This window comes from Phalaenopsis equestris, unplaced genomic scaffold (genome assembly GCF_001263595.1).
Source record: "Phalaenopsis equestris unplaced genomic scaffold, ASM126359v1 Scaffold000353, whole genome shotgun sequence".
NCBI classification, from domain to species: Eukaryota; Viridiplantae; Streptophyta; class Magnoliopsida; order Asparagales; family Orchidaceae; genus Phalaenopsis; species Phalaenopsis equestris.
Genome location: NW_018164795.1, coordinates 288,200 through 312,100, shown reverse-complemented (window position 1 = coordinate 312,100; position 23,901 = coordinate 288,200). Strand labels below are relative to the sequence as shown.

Below are 23,901 nucleotides of genomic sequence, written 5' to 3'. Positions count from 1 at the left end.
CTCCATATGTAAGATTTTTTTCCTAAGAAAGGCCCGCCATCAGAGGACAAGGAGGACCATTCATCCAACTGAATAAAATTGTTTAAACCAAAGCTAAAGCAAAATTCAATCTAAGGCGATTATCCGGGCCAAAATTCACAAGATAAGGGACGGTCAGATTGACCGAGCCCAAACCTAAGGAAAGACTCAACTCCTCAATTACATTAGTGACGCCTCATAGGCTTCTTATCAGGGGCCAAGAAGTTACCATGCATCTAAATCATCTCTTTGGTTTTCCCCATCGATGAGTGAACTACCTATCAGATTACGATGATTCTCCGTCTATTCAATATCCTAACCTTGCTCGGCCAACATGATCTCCTCAACAAGGATCAAATGAAATAGATGGTTAAACTTACAAGCTCTTAAGAATATATGTATTTTATCCTACAAGTTTTATTAAGTAGCCAATGAACCCAACTAATAAATCTACACGGCCAGACTAAATTAATTATTCTATTTTTTTTTCTCCCTCAAAATTAAAAATCAAACAAAAAGTTATATATTTTAAAAACTATTCATCTTACACTTATTATTTTTTTTTTTTTAAGTGGGTTTAAGTGGGTTTGATTTTGGGGCATGGGCATTTACATACAGACCACACATTTTTTACTATTCACACATTCAACATCAAAACTTCCGTATTTACATAAAAAGTGAAATACATCTTTTTATACATAAATTTATGCAACAAAATATTATGATTATATACATCAAACTTTAAGTGTTAGAAGTGTAAATACATAAAGTATATATGCAATTTTTTCTTGATTTTACTACCTTTCTGATTAATATTAACTTATGACCAATTTAACTTAGGACTCTTAGGCGTTGGAGCCCGATAGTTCCGCTCCCGTCTCCCGCTACAGGAGTTCGCCAACTCCCGCTCTTGCCTCTTCTATTTCGCGAAACGGAGCTCTCGATCTTGAAGAGTCGCGATTCCTCCCGCTTGATCGCGAAAGGTTGCGACTGTGACCTGCGGTTTCTCTAACCGTTCCTACCTCCAGTTTTGCAATAAAAGAGATGTTTCTCCTTCAGATTTAGTAGTAACGACAGGCACTTTTTGTGTTTCTTTTTCAAGTTTCCTCGGGACAGAGGAAGAGTTCTTCGGGCTTCCACTGGACAGTGGAAGAGAAGAAGTGCAAGGAAGAGTAGTTTGTTGCGGTGAATAAAGAAGAAGGAAGAAGAAAAAAATTGTTCTCTCTGGGTTTCTTCTTGATGGCTTGTGACAAAAGAGAAATTGAGTTTATTTCTCCTGTACGTGTTTCTTTTTCAGTGTATCTCGGTGTAAAGTTTTCTTCGGTGTATCTCGGTACAGAGTTTTCTTCGATGTATCTCGGTGTAGAGAGAGAAGTACAGAGAGAGAAGAAGAGAGAAAGCAATGAAGAGTGATAGATTCCTCTTGTAAGTCGAGGTCGATTGGTATAAATTTCTTCAAGTAGTAAAATCCTCTGCAACTCCATGGACGTAGGTAATTTGCCGAACCGCGTAAATCTGTGTGTTCCACTGTGGTGTTACTGTTTTTTGGTGTGAATTTTCTCGTTTTATTTTGTCACGTCGACGATCATTCTCTTATTTATTTTATTCTATATACCATAACTGATTGGTGTATAGATCTCACAACAAGGACTACGCCTCTTTTGATGTTCTAAATTTCAGTTTAGCGTACAGCATTAGTTATAACTTTAGGACCGAAGGTTAGTTGAACCGTCTGAGCCATTTATTTTGTCGGAGTTCTCAGTTTAATGATTAAAATTAGGGGTATTTACATGAATACCAGACAACACCTACACATTCATATTTACATTCATAACATTTAAATCATTAAGATAGCTTAAGAAATATCACTATCATCAACTTTTCAAAATAAAATATATATTTTTATGCATAATTTTATGACGCCAAAGTGTTATAAATGTAAATATAAAGCTTTAGATATTATGAATAGGTCAAGATCATGATTTAAAATTTAGTCATTTGTAAAGACTACTCGTTTGGGGCATCTTATTTGGTGCGGTGACGTTTTGAAAATGCAGCTGGCCTATTTGGGTAAACTGTGTTTTGACAGCTTATGCGTTTTCAAAACGTTGAAAACAACGCTTTCACACTGCACCTAAATAGGTGCGGTGACAGCTTTCTGGCAGCGGTATGACTTTTCCAACAAAATAAAAATTTATAATAGCCACCACAAATAGCTTATCAACAGATTATTTTTAATCAGCTTATCAACAGATTATTCAATAAGCTGCAGCTACCCCAAACATACCCAAATTAAAAATAAATTGTTGAAGTGTGATTCAAATTCAAATTTTCTAATTGGAGAGAAAGTTATCTACTAAGTTCTACATAGACTTTACTGAGCCTTAATTTTTATGCCTGTTCTTCCACCTAACACTCTATTATTATTTTATTTTTTTTCCTTATTTAAAAATAAATTCTTTTAAGTTTTTTTAGAATTAACATATTTGGCAATATTCAATCGAGAGAAATATATATATATATATATATATATATACATAAGTCTTTTGAAGTTATATATTTGCATATAAAAGTTAATGCTTATATAAATAGCACTTTAATTTATAATGAAATCAAAATATATTGATGAAAAGTTAAAATTCACTTTTAAAAAAAATTAATTAATGATATTTTTATATGATTTTAGAAATTTAAATGTAATGTAATTATAAGCTGCATTGTATGTTGGAATTCAACTCTTCATTCTCTAAAATTCAGATGTAAAAAGCTACATATGACAATTTATATATCACACAATTTTTATGTATTTACATATCTACCGTCTAATATTAAATATTTATATTTTTAATATTTTGGTGTCATTAATGATAATTCTAAGCATGAAAAAAAAATGTATTTTTTTTTAAAATAATTTCAATGCTATTTTTAATAGAATATTAAAGATTTCATTGTTATGAATGCATTTAGGTGTTAGTTGTGTAAATTTAGAAAAATTTTATGGCAGGCCTAAAATAATATATCATCATGCGACCAGTCAAAGTCTCATTAATTTATGCCTAATATAATATAATTTAAAAATACAGCATTTATTCCGATAAAATATTTTTTAATTATAGTCGTAAAATTAAGGGGCCGTTTCGGGCAGCTTATAAGTGCGGTTTCTTGAAAACACCGGCTAATCATTTGGTTTATGCATTTTTAAAAATGCTGTCTGCCGGCGTTTAGGTTTTTTACACTAAACGCAGACCGCAGTCGGCCTAATTTTTCTGTGCGGACTCCTGACGCAGCTCTAGGTGCGGCGGAGGTTATTCATGAGTTATTTTCAGGTTATTTCTGGATTATTTTCATTAATCCCGAAACAACCCAGAAATAACCCGCAAATATTTTTGGGTCGTTTTGGGAAAATAACTCAGAAATAACCTGAAAATAACTCATGAAAAACTTCTGCCGCACGTAGAGCTACGTCAGGAGTCCGGACAGAAAATGTGCTCTAGTGGTCGACCTACGGGTCATATTTCTTATCCTGAAACGCACAAATTGTCCCAAACAAAACTTTATATTTCAACTAATATACTTATAAAAATGTGTAACTTGTACTAAAGTTTGTCTACGGTTTTCCACGATTACACGGAGGAAAATCCAAGCCCACAAGCGAACGGCAGCAATAATCCTTTTTACTTTTTTTTATTATTTATTTATTTATTTATTTTTTGAAGTTTTTTTTAATAGGCGTCGTGGCGGCATCAACCGAGCCAGCTTCTCACGCGAGCCGTCTTCGTCACGCGTTTTCCATCACCATCCCGCCGCAATATTTATTTATTTAAGAATTATTTTGTATTTTCATTTAATTCGTTTATAAATAATCGATGATAAGTCTGTAAAATATTTATTCAATGAGAATTGAATTATTTTTAATTATTTTGATGTGTGCTGGAAGAGTAACAACGTTAGAGTAATAAATTATGTTCTTAGCTTTGTATGAAGATTTAACATATAATTAGAAGAAATAAAACAATCAGTAGAGATTTCAGAAAATTTTACGTGAAAAACCTGTAAAGAGAAAAAGGGTCTGGCCCAGTTGTAAAATATTCACTAGAATTTGATGATCATAAAGACTCCTTGTTTCACATGTGGGAATGTGTTATAGAGTCTTCTGAATTACAACGTCGATGTGCGGATGAACTTGTTGCAAGTAACGGGTGGCGACCGATAGCATCAAGGATGGGCGAAAAGTAGTGGTCACGAGGATCGACGGTGGGTGACAATGGTAAGAGTAATGCTGGACTTCAGGTTCTTCTCAAAATTTTAAGCTCTCTTTATCGAATTCTGGATGCAATTAATGCAATAATATGAACTATTTTGATCGGGCGGTTCAAAAAGATTCTCCTGATTGGACGAAATTTGATAGACTTTTGAGTATTGAATAAAATGTTTGGATATACATAAATTTAACTCAATTTGATAAAAAAAACAAAATTGAATTATAGATATTTTGCCGCATTCAAGTCGAGTTCTAAATGAACGGACCAATTGAAACGCGCCACTTGGCAAGCACTATATAGGTGGGAAAAACCACGGAACTATAATAGGCCCCGGCCTCCTGGCTTTTGGCCCTCTGCGTCTCCCTCGCTCTCTTGCTTTCTCTGCGGGGAACGGGGATGGTTGATGGTGGATTAGAAAGACTTTTCAAGCTCGCTGTTGAATCTCAGCTCTGATTCCGGAAATGGGATCTTGCGTTTCGAGGCCGCAGGGCTGCGTTGGAAGCCGACGTCGCTCGTCGGCGGATGGCCATTGCAGGCATCGTCGGCGGCGTGTTATTCGGAGAAGGGTTAAGTCTATGGTGACGATCCAGGAGGTGGAGGTTGAAGGAACTACGGGGGATCGACTTGATCTGCTTTGCTATACTAGTCCCACCATACAAGGTTAGGCGCCCTGTTCGTTCCTCTTTTCCTCGGGCTTTTTCATTACTCATGTGAAAGAATGGTTGACACTTGACCGATCTGGATGATTTTGGATTATTTTGCTATTTTGGTTGGTGCATTTGTATTCTTTCTTGATTGCTTGTTTCATATGGATTGGGTTTACTTTGGTGGGTTTTTCTGACTGAATTAATATGGTGGTGATGTTAGTAGTATGATCTTGTTCATGTTTGTTGTAGCATTCTTAATTGTCCGTGTTTACGATTTTGGGCTTTTCTGTTTCTTATTTTGGCTAAGAGATTGGTGATGGAGTTTAGTGGATTTCTTTCGTTTTAAATGCATGTTGGTGACTGTTATTATGACATACTTTGTAAGATGAAGTCCTGGTTTGCTTCTATGTGTTTCACTTGACAGTTTGGTTTCTATGGATTTTATTTTATTTTATTTTTTTTAGTTTTTCTACATGTGTTGGGTTTAGTTGGAAGAAGTGCTTATTTTAGGTTTCAGCTATTTTTAGGCATGTATGAATCCTTATTGTAATTACTATGACTCGAGCAGGAAGCATTGAGGAGACATGGTTTGACTCGATTACTGTCATAGAGTCGGACTGTGACGACGATTTTCAGAGCGTCCAGGAAGGTGTAGTAATAGGATGCTGGAAACTAGTTGTCTTATTGTAGATACGTTTTTGTTTCTTCTTACCTTGGGGATGGTTAATTTTGTATATTTGTTTGCAGATGATTTCTCTTTAAGTGGATTGGAAGAAGCAGTTTCAGGTTTCCCACCTTCCAAAGATGCTCATCATGGAGATGGAAATTTTAATTTCGTGGTGCCTGTCCTTGGCTATAACCAGAAAAGCCCCATTTCTGGGGAGTCTTTCGTAGGAAATTCAGATCATGGAAGCAAAATTCAGCCTGGTGTTGCTGTGAACAGTTTAAAAATTTTTGTGAGCCACAGTGATGTATCTAACCTTTCAGTGGATGAAGTTTCTCATGGGCATGGGGGAGAAGGAATTTTGGATAACTGTGGCATGCTACATAATAATTGCTTGCCTTTCCTTGTTACCTCTGTTCCAACTACTGAAAAGAAAAAGTCTCTCACCTCTAGCCCACCAAATTCAGCCAGAAAGGCGTCACTGAAGCTCTCCTTCAGACGTAAGCCTGGAGAGGGGCATCCTCTTGCATCTGCATGTGAGCGCTTCCTCATCTCTTCCCCACAGAACATACTAATTATGTATCCATTCCCTGAGCACCATAGAGCATAAGCCAAAAACTCTTACAGGTTTATTTTCAAGAAAAAAAAAAAAAAACTCTTACATGTTTGCTTGTTGCATAATTCTTTGCAATAAAATTTTGCTCACCGCAGCACTTTCATTTAATCATATACTATTTCAAATCATATTAATAAAACAAGGCAATGACAATTTCTTAGCCTTAACTACGTGAATACTCTGATGGTACAATCGGGTCCTATCAGTTCTCTACTTGAACCTTATAACATTTTTCAGTTTCAATTGTTTATTCTTGCCTATTTTTTCAGGAGGAGAAATTTTAGCAATAATTCATTTGTACTGTTCTGATTTTTGTTTCTAATAGCATTTTAAAAGTATATGGAGTGTTTTGTTCTTAATCTTTTAGCTCCTTGTTTTGCTCATTTTGTGCTTGTTTTGTTTCTTCACTTGAAAATGGAAATTGTTTGGTAACACTGCAATTTCCATGATTCATTAGGTCTCTGTTTCTAAAAGATGTGAAAATAACCTATGAAGCTGTTTTAAAAATTCAAGGAATTGTTACTTTTTAATTTAGACGCACAACAGAAAGATAAAACAACTATAAAATTTCATATACATAGATATATTTTCACTTCAACAACAATAACAAGTCTTTAACCCAGTAAGTGGGGTCGGCTATATAAATCATTTTTCTCCATTGTGTTCTATTGAGTGTCATATTTTCATTCAGTTCTCCATTGTGTTATATTGAGTGTCATATTTTCATTTAATTCTAATAGATTAAGATCATTTTTATGCAATATGCTCAAGTCATTTTAGGTCTACCTCAGCCTTTCTTAACATAATTAGAATCTAAAACATCTACTTTCCTAAGAGGATCATCAAATAGTCAACGTTTAATATGACCAAACTATCTAAGACAAGTCTCTCTAATCTTGTCCACCACTGGTGCTACGAATATATCATTTCGCATTGTCTCTCAGTGTCAAGCTACTCATCCACCTAAGTATTCATCTCAACCACACCTAACTTTGTTTGATACTTCTCTTTTAAAGGCCAATATTTTGTGCCATAAAGCATTGCAGGTTTCACACAATAGGCCCGATGCATTTCTCCACTTTAGTCAACCAACTTGAATTCTACTAATAACATCCTCATCTATATCACCATCACTTTGAACAATAGACCGGAGATAACTAAAACTTTCACACCTTTTAATGATTTGAGCACCCATAATTACGACGCTGCCACTAGAGCTACTACTACTAAAATTACAGTCCATATATTCAGTTTTAGATCTACTTAAATGAACGCCTTTACACTCCAATGTAGACCTCCACAATTCAAGTTTTTTTCCTGAACTCTTTATCTAATCTTATTCACAAGAAGGATATCTTTCCACTGAAAGGACAAGCAAAAAAAAAGCCAATGATAAATCCAACATGCTGAGGTGAACTGTTTTTTGTGGTTCCATTACTTGCAGGTCTGGCAACTGTACTATTGGGGCGTAATCCTTAGAATGATGAGTAAAAAATGAGCCGAGATTCTTTTTAGTTATTCTTAGATTTTTCCATTGGTGATTGAATCAATTAATGGAATAGTAAATAAAATGCAATCATAGAATAATCATATCAAATTTAAAGAAGAAATGCATTAGTAATAGTGCATATGTAAATAAACTTACACAGTTAAGTCTGAAACTACTTATCAAAAGTTAAAAGAAGGTGATATTATAGACGCTTCTTGTCCTTCATGTGTTCTGCACTGGACTTCCAAAGGGATTTAGACGCGGAGAAGCATCATCAAGCAATCATGTAGTATTCTACTATAAAGAGATGATGTACTTCAGTGGCATCTAATTGAAGATTTGAGAGTCTCTATTTATGCAAGACCACCAAACAATGTTGATAGGAAAATTACTATTCCGGTTGAAACAGGTGAGGGAGGCTGAAGTGCCTATGTGCATCACTAGGGGTTCCTTCAATAAGGGTGATGCAGGGCTGGTCCAACTGAACCGGCCAGGGCAGCAGGATAGGACCAGTCCAATAGGGGCGGGAAGTGTCACTCAAATGTTGCCACCCTCCTCTTCGTTTTTCTGCCTAGCTATCCTCTATTAATATGCATGTTTGCTGTGTCTAGGGTTAAGTTATGTTTGTTTCAGATTTCTTGGTATAGGCTTCTTACCCTTATTAGGGCTATATCCTAGGATAGATGGTGCTCCGGCTGTATCCTACTCTGAGGTGGTGACTAGCCATTTGATTTCTCCTCCAGTGCTTCTCCTACTTGCCTACAGCTGCCAGCCTGCTGCTTCTTTTGAGCTCCTAGGCACCAGCTGTGGTACCCTCCCTCTTATTCCCTTCCAGCAATCAGCCGCCTACCCTCCCCCTCCTCCTCTTCCCCTTATTCCTAGCCACCAGCCCTACCTCCTTCCCCCACGCCTCCTATTCTAGCCACCTTGCAGCCCCCTCTTCCCATGCCTCCTCAAAAGACACCCGAGAATCCACCTCCTTTCCCCCCCTGATTCTGACCGATAGCCCCAACTCCTGCTCCACCTGCCCACCACCATCTTTTGCCTAACCCTCCACCTGCCACCAAGCCACCACCTCTGCCCACGGATACCAACCTACCTGGCTCTAGCCGAATTTTGATGTTTGTTGTGCTCTTTTCATTTTGTTTTGAGCCTTGATTATTGCTTAATAATATTTGCTTTGTTATAGCGGGTTGGTTCGTTCCGGTATCAAAGGGTCAGGCAATGCTATAGAATATCTTATGCTGTGAGTTGAATTTTCCCAGTAAAATTGCATGCTTTGGCAGACTTCATGATGAACTTTTATCGAAAGGTGAGAAACTTCACCGTATCCATCACCTCAGAGTCGTCTTATGCTTAATCAGCAGCCTCAAAAACGTCGAGCATCTGCCTGGTTTTATAGATCCTTTAAAGGAACAGATCTCATCCCTTGTGTATGAAGCTGTCTTAAACAAGACAATCTGGAATATTATCAAAACTTTCTCTTCTTTTTGAGGGAAGCAGCATAAGTTAACTCTGTGAATTGACATTCTTGAGTATTGGTTGCAGAAGTGGCAATCTGTAAATTTGGCTTATTAAAATGAAAAATGGATGATCCAGTGGCAAGATTTTCATCAAATCTAATATCAAAAGAACATCAAATTGAGCAATTGGACATTTTTGGCAAATGAGGAAAATGTAATTGGACTTAGCTGCTTAAACTACAAGTTGTTGGTAAATGTGAAGGCATATGCATTAAATAAATTAAATTTGATTTATATATTTACTAACATTATTATCTTCCTGATGTTGATTATATGAGATAAATTTATGCACCTGTCACCAAAATCATCTGCCTCCTTTTTTCTTTTCTAGTTAGGCAATGCTCGAAGCATCATCAAAACTCTTAATTATGATTCCGACATGCCGTCCTTTGGGTGCTCAATGGGTTGACATAATTTACTCTGTTCACACGTCATTCTGTCTTCAAGCAATTATTTGCATTAAGAACCTATTCTTGAAGCATGGACCCGCCATTCAAATATTTACTCTTTATCAGATTACGTCTGCATATTTCAATTGTATTTGGTTGGCATTCTGTTTTGTTAATTTTTTTGCTTTCATTCATATTTCAGCTTTTACAAAGCCTTTCCTTGAGAGACCGCTGGCAGGCCAACAGGTTCAATTCTGCCTTCTGGAGAAGAAAATGCTTGATTGTTGGTCACATGTTGACCCTAATACATTTAGGGTTCGAGGAAAAAATTATTTAAGGTGCTTTGAAGTTTCACTGCTTTATTGCTTTTAAAGCAACTAAATTCATATTCCCGAACATGTTTTCATGGCAGGGATAAAAGGAAAGATTTTGCTCCAGACTTTGCCGCATATTACCCGTTTGGTGTTGATGTTTTCTTGTCTCAACAAAAAATAAAGCACATTGCCCGCTTTGTGGAGCTTCCCAATGTGAATTCATCTGGCAAGTTACCACCTATCCTCATAGTCAATGTCCAGGTAATTGCATTCTCTAGAAATTATCTAAATTCATATTTCTATTATTTCCTTTCAAGGGTTATTTTTCATGCAAAGTGGTCACATTTAATGTTAATTGACTACGCATGTTTTGAATATCAAGCAAACTTCTTTTTTTAAAAATTTTTGCCCTCATTATCATCACCAATCCCTAGGGATCCTGCTTCATTAATACTTCATGATTTATTCCCATTGAGTGTTATATGAGATTTAAACTTTACATTTTTTTACTATTAATATACTACTTGGTTTCATTCCATATTATTTTAATCTTACTTCTGTACTTCTTTTTCCCTCTGTTATATTTAAACTCTACATTTTCATCTTATCTTTAATTCGTTACCCCTTTGATCTCTTCAATTCTTACTAGTAATGGAGATTTGTAAGTTTTTAGTTGTTGGAAACACAAATTTAGCATTTCTTTATTATATTTATAGTTTTTAATATTTTGGTGTTTTGACATGCCTTTGATGAATGCCAATAAAAATGGGGTTTGTTGTTCTCTAATGATTTTCTAGTATTAGTTTGGTTTATATGATGCGGCTTGGATTTGAGCTTGTTCAGTTCATATAGAATTTTCTAAATGTTGTTGTCTGTCTTATTGACTTTTCCGGCTCGAGACTTGGAATTAATCAAGAGAACGAACGGTTTGACAGTGGAAATAAATTCTCTGTTATTATATTTTTATCACTAACAGTTTAATGTTCAAATATTCAATAAAGAACCACTAAATAACTAATTTAATTAACAAATAAAAGTTTTATCTTTTCGGTTGTTGTTTCTGTCTCTGATAAATATTAGTTTTTTTTTAGCATGCACATACAAACATTTATATATACTATTTAATTTTTCATAACATACATTTTTCAGACATTTTCATTTATCCATTAATTAATGAATGAACTTTATTAAAATCAAAATAAAATACATTAATCTAATAATTTTATGGATAAACTACTATGCATATTTTTGATGTGAGATTCTTTACATGCATGCTGCCAAATGTAATAATCTCATGTTTTTCTAGAAAAATTAATATACAACTATTTATGGTAACATGTTTAATTTCTCTAATGTATAACTATTTATCATGCATTTCTTTCCTATCTAATAATATTAAGAATTTATTATAATTTAAATCTAATTGAATTAGAGGATGAATGAAATCAAGCATATAATTTAAATAATAAATATATCCAAAATTTAAAATATTCCTCAGGTGACCTCTTTGTGCGCATATTCCTTCACTTAATCACCTTGCAAATTCTCTCTAATCACTTTTTTTCTCCTTTTTGAAAACTCCCCAATCCAAAATTACTATTCCTTTTGCATCAGATGTTTCTCAATCTCCTTCGCTGTCGTCTATCCCTCCAATCCAAAAAGCCTTCCTTATCTGATTTCTATAATCATTGGTTCAGCCAACTCTCGCACTAGAGCTTCCTCTCCTCCTTTGTTTGAACTCGCTCGTAGTGTCGCTAGGCTTCTGCTTCGCTTGAGATGCATCCCTCACGAAGCCGCTCCGAGTTCGACAACATGTGAGGCTTCTTCTTATTCCTACAAGATGCACTCGTTGCTCGTCTCTTCCTCCCTCAAGCGGCCGCCCTGCCCGTCCCGCACGCCACGTCGTCGACGCATCTTCTCCTTCATGCACGACGCCGATTTCTTCAATCTCTGTCGAACCCACAACAAGTGGTGACGTCGATTTCATATGCAAGCATCCGCACAGGAATCCCTCTCGGTAGGTTCTCCTGCACGCGATGGTTTATCGTCTCCTTCTTCCACTTCCTATGTTGCACAGAACACAGTCAAACGACACCGCATTTGAGCCGCCTGCTACCCTTTCCTTCCTTTTCTTCTTCTTCCTTTTGCTTCTTCTTCCTCGGCTTCGACTTGTTTCCCGCAAGAACTCACACAGGGTGGCGACGCTTCCTGCTCCCGCAAGAGGTAACAACTTCCTTTCCTTCACCTTCTGCGGCTTCGTCTCCCTCTCTCGCGCGGTTTTGTTGGTTTGAAATGGGAGTTATATGACTCCTTAAGTCATAAATGAAGAGATGCTTCTGTTCCATTATTAATATTTTTTTTCATTAGCAGCAGCAGCAGCAGCATCATCATCATCATCATTATTATTAAATTTAAGTTATTTCATTTTTATAGAAAATTTATGGGCAATCTACTGGCTCTTTTGGAAAATTTTAGGGCAATTTATTGTGTTGAAGAAGTTGTTTAAATATCTAGTGTTAGTCGTATTTACTCTATTGCTATTAGTGATGTTGGCGCTGTTGCTGTTCTCTATTACCACTACTACTATTGGATGACTGGCTTGACCTGTCAGTGTTCCTGTTTCCTGTTACTGCTATTATCGGCTGAGTATTGGCTTTACATGTATTCCTATACTTGGTTATTTGGTTCCCTTGGCACATCTTATTGCTATTTGAAGAATTATCTCACAAAAATATAACAGGCTTATGCGACCGTCTTACCATAACTGGCATTTCTTCTGCTTCATGTTGACACTGCATGGACTATTACGATAACCCATGGTTTATCCCGTGAGAATTGTTCTTCTCTTTTAGTACTTATCTGTGATGTGCAATACTTAAATATTAAAAATTAATCATAATTGAATTGGGTTAATGTTGTGCCAGCAATACAACTAAACTTGGTATTAAGAAATGGATATGAGAGATGTAAATTTATTCTATGCTTTATTCAACAAAAATTTAGATTTCTTTTTCAATCACCTGATAGATTTAGGGTTCCTTCAGTTCTGATTTAAGTATGATGGATAAGAGTTGGGTTTTCTCTACTTAGTAAACTTATTTTTCTTAATCAGTTTTCTTCTCAGAATTTTATTATTCATGAGTTTTGATTTTGGTAAAGTCTCTCACGACCATATTTGTAATTATGGTAAAATAATCCATTTGTTCACTGCTTCGTCGTGGACTGAGTTTCTTGTGTTCTATTTAGATTCATTTGATCATTGTGTTGAGATTTGTATTTTATTTTTGTGGGGTCTAATTGTAAATAGAAATTATAGAAGAAGTCTAGGGGTTATTAGTAAAAGGTTTTATATGGCTCTATAGAATTCCAACTCTTGAATGGAAAAGTATTAATTCCTTCAAAATTATTTCTTCACATTGTATTCATCCTTTGGCTTAAATTTCATGTATTTTGAGTTTACATTTAAAGAAAATATATATTTTTTTCCATTTAGTGTTTCTTTTTGGGTTGTGAATCCTAATTTCTTTTGGTATGATCTTTTTCTATTACATCATCATAATTGCATTAGAAATCATTGACCCTTAAGTGTTCTACATTTAGTATTAGATTATACGGTTGCATTGCTATTTCAAGTAAATGCTGGGCATACTATTTGGTTCAATGATGAATACCTGCAAGGGATACAATTTATATGAAATTTTGTAAGCTATAGTCCTAGATACCTACAATGTGATTATCACAATATTCAAAATTATGTTCTTACATTTGATGTACTCAAGATTTAGAAAAAAAAATATCAAAATGCCTTAATAATTTATAGGTTTTCTTTGGGAAAAAAATTCTTAGTTCTGAAAGATTTAATGAGTAATAACCAAAATTTGAGTTCATTAAGATAGGCAATTATTAGTATGAATTTATTTGCTTTTCTTTTCCTTTTTTTTCTCTTTGTTTTTTTTTTTATTTTTTTATTTTTTTGTTTTTTGTTTTCTTGTAGTATTAAAAATGGTACCTGAATCAGTAGCTTCTCAATTTAAGATTGGATTGTAGCATATCAAATTTAAGAAGAAAAAGAGTTGGAAACCCCCCTTTCGGCTTCTGAGGCTCATGTCATTAGGTTTTTCTTCTATCCTCCTTGGGCATCGTCGTTGTTTGACAACCTCTCTCGCATGACATAACAGTTCATAAACTTATCATTTTTGCATTATCATAAGCTTTATAAAATGTTTAATATTGTTATGCATGTGTATTAGTCTATCTATATTAACATGCATCAACATAAAACATGACATATTAAGTATTTTATCATGCTTCATATTCTGAAATACTTGTTAGATTTAGCTATCATGAAATTTCTTAATCTTACTTGTAACATACAACTGTATAAAAATAGTTATGATCATCTATTTAGTTTCTAAACTGCATAAAATATGATGGTGTTTGGTAGCATTATTTAAATGGGATTTAGGCATGAATTTAAGTTAAATTGAGTCACCACAACAACAACAACAACAAGCTTTTATCCCACTAAGTGGGGTCGGCTACATGAATCCTTTTCTCCATTGTGCCCTCTTGAGAGTCATATTTTCATTTAATTCTAATAGATTAAGATCGTGTTGTATACAATATATCCAAGTCTTTTTAGGTCACCTCTGTCTTTCTTAACATAAGTTGAATCTAAAATATCTACTCTCCTAACCGGATCATCAGATGGTCGGCGTTTAATGTGACCAAACTATCTAAGGCGGCTCTCAAATCTTGTCCGTCACTGGAGCTACACCAACACTATCACGGATATATTAATTTGGCATTTTGTCTCAAAGTGTCAAGCCACTCATCCTCCTAAGCATTCTCATCTCAACAACACTTAACTTTGTTTTATGATTCTCTTTTAAAGGCCAACATTTTGTGTCATAGGGCATTGCAGGTCTCACCATCTTATAAAATTTTCCTTTCAGTCTAACTGGTACTTTTCTATCACACGACAGGTGATGCATTGCTCCACTTCAATCAATTAGCTTGAATTCTTCTAATAACATCCCGATCTATATCATCATCAGCTTGAACAATAGATCTGAGATATCTAAAACATTCAAGCCTTTTAATCATTTGAACCCATAGTTACAAATCTACTACTAGAGCTACTACTATTAAAATTATATTTAATATATTTAATTTTAGTAGGACTCAAATGAATGCCTTTAGACTTCAATACAGATCTCCATAATTCAAGTTTTTCCTGAACTCTTTCTTGAGTCTTATCCACAAGAAGGATATCATCAATGAAACATCAAAAAGAAGCAAATTAAATCCAACATTCATTAACTCAAAATTTTGCGCTTTCCATCTCAGATTATCGTGTTCCGTTCTTAGATCTGGCTGCAGGTCAGATTTTAGAATTTACTCCATCGTCGGGGCGATCTCCATTTCCATTTGATAAATCCGAACTTTTAATGGATTTCATGAATCCTAATTAACGAAAAATGAAGGTGCCGCCAAACACCGCCTAAATAAATCAAATTTGAAATTCAATTACTTCAGAAAAGTAAACCATATTTGTGCTAATCTTGAAAAACCCAAATAATTATAATCAACCATACATGTAATCTATTATAAATATATCAGAAAAAAAACAAGATAATAGCACAAGAATTTAAATGCATTTAATCTTTATTATAATTAATAATTTTATGTAATCTTGTATTTCATTTTAGCTTGAGATCGTGTCATGTATGGTAATATATATTATTAGCCATCATAACTCAGCTCAAATGCTACATCATCAAGTTCAATAGGGCCTTGATGAAACCCAACATTTTCTATTGAACTATTTTGAAGATTCTTTTGCCTCTATAAAAGCCCATTGTGCCATATTGGGGACACTTTTATATAAACATATCACTGCAAAATGTCACCATAACATGATATTTCTCAAGTTTCATACATTTTCATTATTATTTATTCTAATAAACATGTGATTTCTGTTCAAATATATTAAATAACTGCATATTTGAATAAGTAACTTATAAGTACTATATGCTATCTGTTACCAGTATCACCAACAACAACATACTTATGAAGTCAGGTTGCACTTACTCTCGAGTTTGCATCAACCAAATTTTTATATGATTTATTTCTCATAAAGAGGAGGATATAACTATGCATTAAAAATATATGAAGTATTCATTGTGCATTTTTAACTAACACAAAAGTTTGACAAGGAATGACTTAAGATGAGGGAGGGTAGGGTAGGGGTAGAGGTGAGACTTCAAATAGAGATCTTTAACCCTAAAACCTACAAAATGGGAGACCATAAGAGATTTTAAATCTCAATTCATCATGTAATCCTTAATACAAGATTAAAGCCCTTACATAGACTCATGACTCGCAATACTTGTGTACAATATATTAAGAATAGTACAAATGGAAATAAAATATCCAAATTAAATTTAAAAAAGGTGTTTCAAGCTAAATGAACATATTTGATGCCTAATAATTATATGAATAATTAATTAAAAAAGAATTAAAGAAGAATGCAAAAGAGACCTATGACCAAAGGCTAAAGGAACTTGCACTGCATCAATTCCAATGGGCTGCAAAACTCAAGAGTTGAAAATTTTTAGATGGAGAACTAGAGACCTCTTGAGACCTTCAACTATGCTGTGGAGAGTAAGATTCATTCCAAAGAAGAGAGAGTAATGGAAAATCTATTCCTAGGAGGCAGAGACGAAGGAGCTAACATTATTAATTTAACAATCTCAATAGAAGTTTCTTTCCATCCAGTTTCAAGAACATGATTAGCTCTGTAACAATTTTGGAAAATTATGGAGATTTTTGTGTTCTCAACTAAACTGTCTTAAAACTGTTTTAATTGAAGCAAGTTCTTTTTTTTAATTGGTTTCAAAATTGGATTGATCAATTGAATAAGCTAAATTCTTTGGGTTTTGGGAGTGAAGCTAGCAAGAATTGCAAGATTTGTATTGAGCAATGCACATTAGTAGAATTCAAGAAAGTCTTGTTATGTGTGCAAGAGAGTAGGTAAGTGCAAGTGATATGTGCGGTCGAAGTGGGAGTACGTGACTGTGATGTAGAGAACATGGTAAGGTTGTGGTTGGGTGTGTGAATGATGCGCTTGGTGAGTTTTAAAAGCCAATGGAGATGCGGAAATGGATCTAGTTGAGGTTGTAAGTGAAGATGAGCGCAAAATGGCTGGTGTAGTTAAGTAGCAATGTGTTGGGAAGATGTGACAAACGAAGAAAGAAATAATGAGCAATGAAGTTGTTGAACGGAGTGGACAGAGGTGTTAGTTTGCCTGTGAAAAATGAATGAAACAAACTTGTAGGTTGTGGGAAGCACATGTGATGTTGGCTTGAGGTTGTGATGGAGTCTTGATCGATAGACTGGCAAATGTTGTAATTTTTTATGAGAACCAGAGAAGTGCGGTGGTTCATGGGCAAGCAATAAGTCAAACTTTTCTGTTGCATGCAAATGTGTTTCACATTTATGCAATGGATAATGATCGATAAGCTGACATATCAAACACAAAATAAGTAATGTAGTTTGTGTCTCTGTAATGTCAAGTATAGCTGAATGTGTAGCATTTGAGTTAATAAAGCATGAATACTGAATATTTTATCAAACTAATAGATGCTTGTTCATCTTGTTCATTCATTAAGCATTATGTACCTTTTTTTCTCTAATATTTATTTTTGCAGTTGTGAGATGCATAATTCATATTATTTTTCTAGCTACTGTTTGTTACTTGAATTGGCCGATTTCTTTTTCATTTTCAGATTCCACTGTATCCCGCTGCCATCTTTCAAAGTGAAACTGATGGCGAAGGAATAAGCTTTGTCCTATATTTTAAGCTCTCGGAGAAATACTTAGAGCTTCCAACCCACTTCCTGGACCATATTAGAGTAAGTTGTGATACATAACTCTCTAGTGCTCTTGCTACTGTTCTTCTATGGTGGTGTTTATAATGCTCATGTTTGTATATCAATTGTCATGCTAGTTAAAGTTGTCATAACTCTGAGAAACTATGGCTATTGTCAAGATTCATGGCTACAATATGTTTGCATGGGGGAATTTAAAGTTTACTTTTTTTCTTGAGTATTTTTTACACCATTTTGGTATTCCTAGAAGGTGTTTAAGGATCATATTTAGCAGCTAGAGATTATGGAATAGCAAGAGAAAGAATATGAGAAGTCGGGAGCTTGTAAGAAGTTTGGCAGCTGGTCCAGACTGAAAACAGCAGGGAGAACGATAAGGTGATGGCTTCGGTGCGGCATAGCTGAGCTGCTGAAGGAGATCAAAAACGTATTCTCAAACAAGCTACAAACACACAACTTGTTAATGGATGTAGATACAACACTTAGGGCAAAAAAATCGAAGAAAACATTCTCTAAGTGCATAAATCAAAAGCAAGTGTCCCAAAACCAGAAATTAACAACATATAAATAGTTCTTAAAAAAACCCAATTATAATTCAAATATTATAAAAAAAGGGAGCCCACAAGGCCTAGCAGCTAGGCAGGAAAGTCTCACTATAGACTCCATGTAAGTGGGGATTGTGGAACTGCTTCCGTATCAACTTTTAAAACATGATTGGGTTAGACAACTTATTGATCAATCTTCTGTTAAAGACTCATCAGTTAAATCAATAAATTTGATATACAGGGTGACATATTAAAGCTCAAAGTTAGCCTACAAAATGAAAGAGTAACATTCTCGAGTAAAATACTAATAACTTCAAATTTACGGTAGGGGGTTACTCAATTTCTTACAACTAATGTTCTCAGATTTATCCTCCGCCCAACCACTGAACTGTAGTTCATTAGTCCTGAATTTTGCTCTTCAGTCTCAAAATGGGGCTCGTCAGCACTGAAGTTCTGGATCATCCAGCTAGATTAGTTATAATATATGGATGGAGTAAGTCTGTCTTGTACATGTATTCTTGGACATGCATCCTCTATCTATATACAAAAGACTTTTTATGGATGCTTGTATGTTCTTTTAATTAAAAGTATTTATAAAGCATCCCTCTCCTATTTTGTCAACTATGGTATTATCAGTAAGGTGTTGCATACCATTGTCCAATACTTTGGTATTTCTTAATTTAACTGTTTTATGAAATTTGCTCCCTTCTACAATTGACACCAAGTCTATTGTAGCTGTTATCTGTATTTATCACGTATCTTCAACATGTATTCATCCATCTGTAAAAATGTAGAAATTAATTGACGATGAAACGGAAAAGGTCAAAGGCTTTGCTATGGATACAATTGTTCCATTTCGGGAAAGGTTGAAAATTCTTGGACGAGTAGCCAATGTTGAGGATCTTCCTCTAAATGCAGCAGAAAGAAAGCTCATGAATGCATATAATGAGAAGCCAGTCCTTTCTCGGCCTCAACATGACTTTTACTTGGTAAGTTTTTCTTTCTTTTTATAATTTTTTGTTTGTTAGCTCAAATATTATATGAGTATTAACAGCATAAGATTTTGTTTGTGAAATCAACTTAAAATACTGGCTCACTTTGCAAGTTGATTTGTGGTGCTAGTTTGGCAACAAATAAGCATTTCCATTAAGTTCTAGAAACTGAGGGATCATTTGGGATCACTTTTGATTTTTTGTTTTTTTTTTAATTTTATTTTGTATATATTTTTTCTTTAAATAAAACATATTTGATATATTGTAACATTTTTAGTTGTTTTTAAAAAACTCTAAATAACGTTTAGATATTATGAATGTTTTTTAAAGCAAGCTATATTTTTAAAAATAAAAAATAAAAGCACTAAAAAAATGCACTAAACAATAATGTTTTTAAAGCTGAAACAAAAATCAAAATAAAAGACAAAAGTGATCCCAAACAAGCCCCCAAGAACTCACCATATTTCTGGTCATTGGGATAACGCATTGCATTAGTACAGCAGAGCTTGATGTGCAAGCGATAGGAGTTCCAAGTTGGTCCTCTTAGTGAGATGTGATAGAAAATCAACCTTGTTGATGCATTTACTATTTGGGAAATTTACATACATGCCGCATAATTATTAATGTTTATCTAACACCCAAAGTTTGGTACTTGCACTTAAAACACCTTGGTGTCATAAATCTATGCATAAAAAGGTTCATTTTACTTTTAAAAAGATAGTGATGGTGGTATTTTTTGTTGTGATGTTAAGTATTTGAGTGTTATGCATGTAAACATGAATGTTTAGGTGCTAGATACGTAAATATTTAAGAATTGTGTGGTATGTATGTGAATGCCCCTTGCTATTTTAAAGATAGAATGAAATTTTATCAGCATTCACTCTCATCATACCGTAAACTCAGGGTATGATTTCATTGATGCACAAACTTGAGGATAACCATCAAGGTTTGTCATCTTCTTATATGGAACCGCTTCAATGCTTTTGTTTTATATATTAGAAGTTTTTAATAATAAAATTCCCAGAAGAGTAAACGTTAATCTAGAACATCATCCTATGAACCCAAGTATATCAAAACTAGTTTTTTGGAAAATTTTATTAACGGGTGAAATAAATTTAGTATTTTTAACTCAATAATTTTCTTATTATATTGCATATATTTAAAATTAACCGTCTTTTTTTTATGCACTTTTTTTATGGAAAAAGTAGATCTTGTTTTGAATTTTGCTTCCCTAAACTCCTCCCACCAACACAAACTCAACCCATTCCTGCTTCTAGATATTATTCTTTATTTTAAACCTAAATATCTGAAAAATAACAAAAAAAGATGATCGGGCTCCTGCCGGTGGAGACAGTGGAGGGTTGATTTGGCCATTTTCCTCTTCTCTAACCCATCTAATATTATTCGGAACTCTCACCCATCTTTGCCTATCTCACAGGGAGAGAATTACTTGGAAATCGACTTGGACATGCATCGGTTCAGCTACATCTCAAGAAAAGGATTCGAAACATTCATCGACAGATTGAAATTGTGCGTCTTGGATGTCGGCTTAACTATTCAGGTAAAATCTCCAGTAGTAGTAATTATTCCAATTTTGTGGGTTAAAAAACATAATCACCCATCTATTTTCTTTTATCTGAAACCAGGGAAACAAACCCGAAGAACTGCCAGAAAATTTACTGTGCTGTATACGTTTGAGTGGAATCGATTATACCAACTACCCTCAGCTTGCAGTCCATTAACCTCCTCTCAAGTCAGCAAATCATCTCTACCCCCTAATCCCATATTACAAATTGATTTTAGTTTCTTTGGCATAATTATATTATGATAATGATTCTCTACAGAAGTGGGTTTTCAGGTCCTGTAGATAGTTTCATTTAATAAAACAGTATTTTTTAGGGCACCACCAAATTTCGGTGGTCCTGTAGGGTGATGACCCTCATGACAAAAGCCATGGTACCCTTTCCTGCTTCTGTGGGTTTAAAAAATGCTAGAGAAAGTGTGGCAAAGAAAATCTTTTGTAACCTTGTCAATAACTTTTTTTAATCTGTCAGGTGATCAAAATGTTTCAATAAAAAAAAAAAAAAAAAAGAGGGAGAGGGTAATGGGGGTGGGAGATTGAGTTTGTTGCTTATTGTATTCTGTGATATTTCTTCTTCATTATAAATGCAAATATGCGATTGTTGGCATATTCCCATGTCATATACAATCAAAAGGTGATTTCAAGTTCAGTTTTCTTTTAGTGTCTTTCAATTTCTTATTTTGTTCGTTTGTTGTCCTCCAAGCACGGAAAATATTTGCGTACATAAGACGTATGCAAATATTAGACGTACATAAGACGTATACAACCTGTAACTTCTTTGTAAACTGCCTGTAACCTATAAATGAGTTCCGTGCTTCTGTAGTTTCATGGGTACAAATAAGTTACACGGAGGTTATAGAGGGGTATAAACCGGATATAACCCCCTGTACCCCCTGAATAACCCCTGATATACGAAGCGCTGCGTACATCTTATGTATGCAAATATTTTTCGGTTATCTGGTCTGCAGACATCACTCAATTCCTATGTATTTACATAACCTAAGCTTCAATTATATATATATATATATCTTTAAAAGGCTAAAATAGTGGTTATTTTTATGTGATATAAAATATTTGGGTGATGTAAATGTAAAAAAAAATAGAAGTTAGGTGTTAGATTTGTAAATGCACGGGAATTGGGTGGTACATATGTAAATGCCCTTACCTCTTTGGAGTTCAATTTTTAATTATTTGATCGAGTATTTTTCAAAGTTTTCTTTGCTAAGTTTCTTATCGATAATCGGTTAGTCAGGATTTATTTTTTCACCTGCTTTTTTGAAATTGTATATATATATTTATTTTTTCACCTGCTTTTTTGAAATTGTATATATATCGACTTATTAGTTATAAGAATGTATATATATATTAATGAAGCCTTAGTATCTAAATGTATCAAACACGTCAGTAATTTTAAATTAATTAAAATGAAATAAGTATTTTTTTAGACTTAGGCTTGATTCTAATTTAAGTATTAGATTGTTGTATAATTGAATACAAAAGTTTTAAGTGTTGGCTATTTAAAATAAAGAAGTTATATAATGTGTACGTAACTCTTACGAATATGTATTCTATAATAAATCGTCCAACAGTTATAATGGTATGATCAACTTTTACCTTTCGGGGAGATTTTCTTCAATAAAAATATGCAATGTTTTCAGCTAAAATGCTGTTTGATTGTAATTCTTTTGGATTTTTGTTATATTTAAAACAATAATAGATTAATTTGCTTTCGTTTATTGGTTTGATTTTAATTTTAATTTTAATTTAACCAAGTAAAATTGAAATTTTTTTTTTTCTATTTTAATTTTGGGCAAGAATCAATAAAATTAAGGAAAACTTTTAAGGGGAGCGTGTAATTTTACCAGATATGAGGAGGTGATTGGGAAAAAAATTAATTAAAAGCATCTATAAAATTTCTAATTTTTAAAAATTACAATTTTTTTTAAATATTTTATAATAAATAATAATATTATTATTATATATTAAGTATTATTATAAATACTACTGTTCATTATTCTATACATGAACCAAAATATTAAAATGATTAAATTAATTTTCACATTAATTAACAAATTGTAATTAATATTTAATTAATAAAAAGTAATTAAAAATTAAATTAACTAACAAAATATGATATTCACAAAATTTATTTCATTATTAAATATTTCCGTAGCATAATGTTTATATAAAAACAATACTAACTTCTATGTCGGGGTGTGATAGCACCTAAGTCTGTTGTATATCGAGACGGAGGTCGCTGTGATCGATGCCGCAACTAATGTTCTTGAAATTCTTTTTTAATATCATCACTTTCAATTGTGTCATTCATAGCATGTTGTGTCATCCAGTAATTTTCTTAGTTAAGATTTGATGGAGAATAAAATTGAGGTGTACCAAAATTCATGCCTGCCTCAGGAATAGATGCAAAAATAAGAATTTTCTGAAAATTTAAATTCAGGTCTCCACTAATAGTAATTGTCCACTGCAAGTCAAATGATAGAATCCCATATGTTAATGGTACTGCATAGCCCAACATAGCTAGAGAGGTCCTGCATAGATGGAGGGTCCTGCAATACAGATTGAACGGGATAAGCAGATGTCTTTAGATATTGTTGTTCTTGTGACTCTTGAAACGAAGATCATTGTGTTATGTTAATTGAAGATCTCATTGGAGCATCTGTTGCTGATTGTCTTGGAGCGATGGAAGACGACTGACTTGGAGCATTAGAGGATTATCTACGGGGGCCTTTGTGTTCTGACAATTGTTCTATAAGATGGCTTTGCTTCAAAATCATGCTCACTTAGTCGATCAAATACAATATAACCAATGTGTATTGATTCTTCCACTCTGCGAATAGCTTCAGAATCTCGCAATAACTTTGTTTCATGGAATTAGCAATTGTGTCATGATCCTCTCCAAACATTTTTGCAATATCCTTGCTACAAATAAACTAATCCAGTTGTAGATAAT

At 34.0% G+C, this 23,901-nt stretch overlaps 2 protein-coding genes across 2 annotated transcripts in view; both read left to right on the top strand.

Annotated features, from left to right (window-relative positions):
• LOC110026165 (5-formyltetrahydrofolate cyclo-ligase, mitochondrial) overlaps nucleotides 1-875 on the top strand; it is a 61,614-nt gene extending 60,739 nt beyond the window's left edge. The window contains exon 9 of the mRNA XM_020727010.1: nucleotides 859-875. The gene's annotated coding sequence lies outside the window, so the exon portion shown is untranslated. The remainder of the gene's footprint in view (nucleotides 1-858) is intronic.
• A 3,745-nt stretch (nucleotides 876-4,620) lies between these two features.
• Nucleotides 4,621-21,537, top strand: LOC110026162. The gene is made up of 9 exons (XM_020727005.1): nucleotides 4,621-4,940; nucleotides 5,496-5,576; nucleotides 5,675-6,127; nucleotides 9,811-9,946; nucleotides 10,021-10,183; nucleotides 17,713-17,838; nucleotides 19,151-19,345; nucleotides 20,787-20,909; nucleotides 20,995-21,537. The coding sequence occupies exons 1-9, from the start codon at nucleotides 4,742-4,744 to the stop codon at nucleotides 21,088-21,090; spliced, it is 1,572 nt and encodes a 523-aa protein (XP_020582664.1). The 5' UTR covers nucleotides 4,621-4,741; the 3' UTR covers nucleotides 21,091-21,537.
• The last annotated feature ends 2,364 nt before the right edge of the window (nucleotides 21,538-23,901 follow it).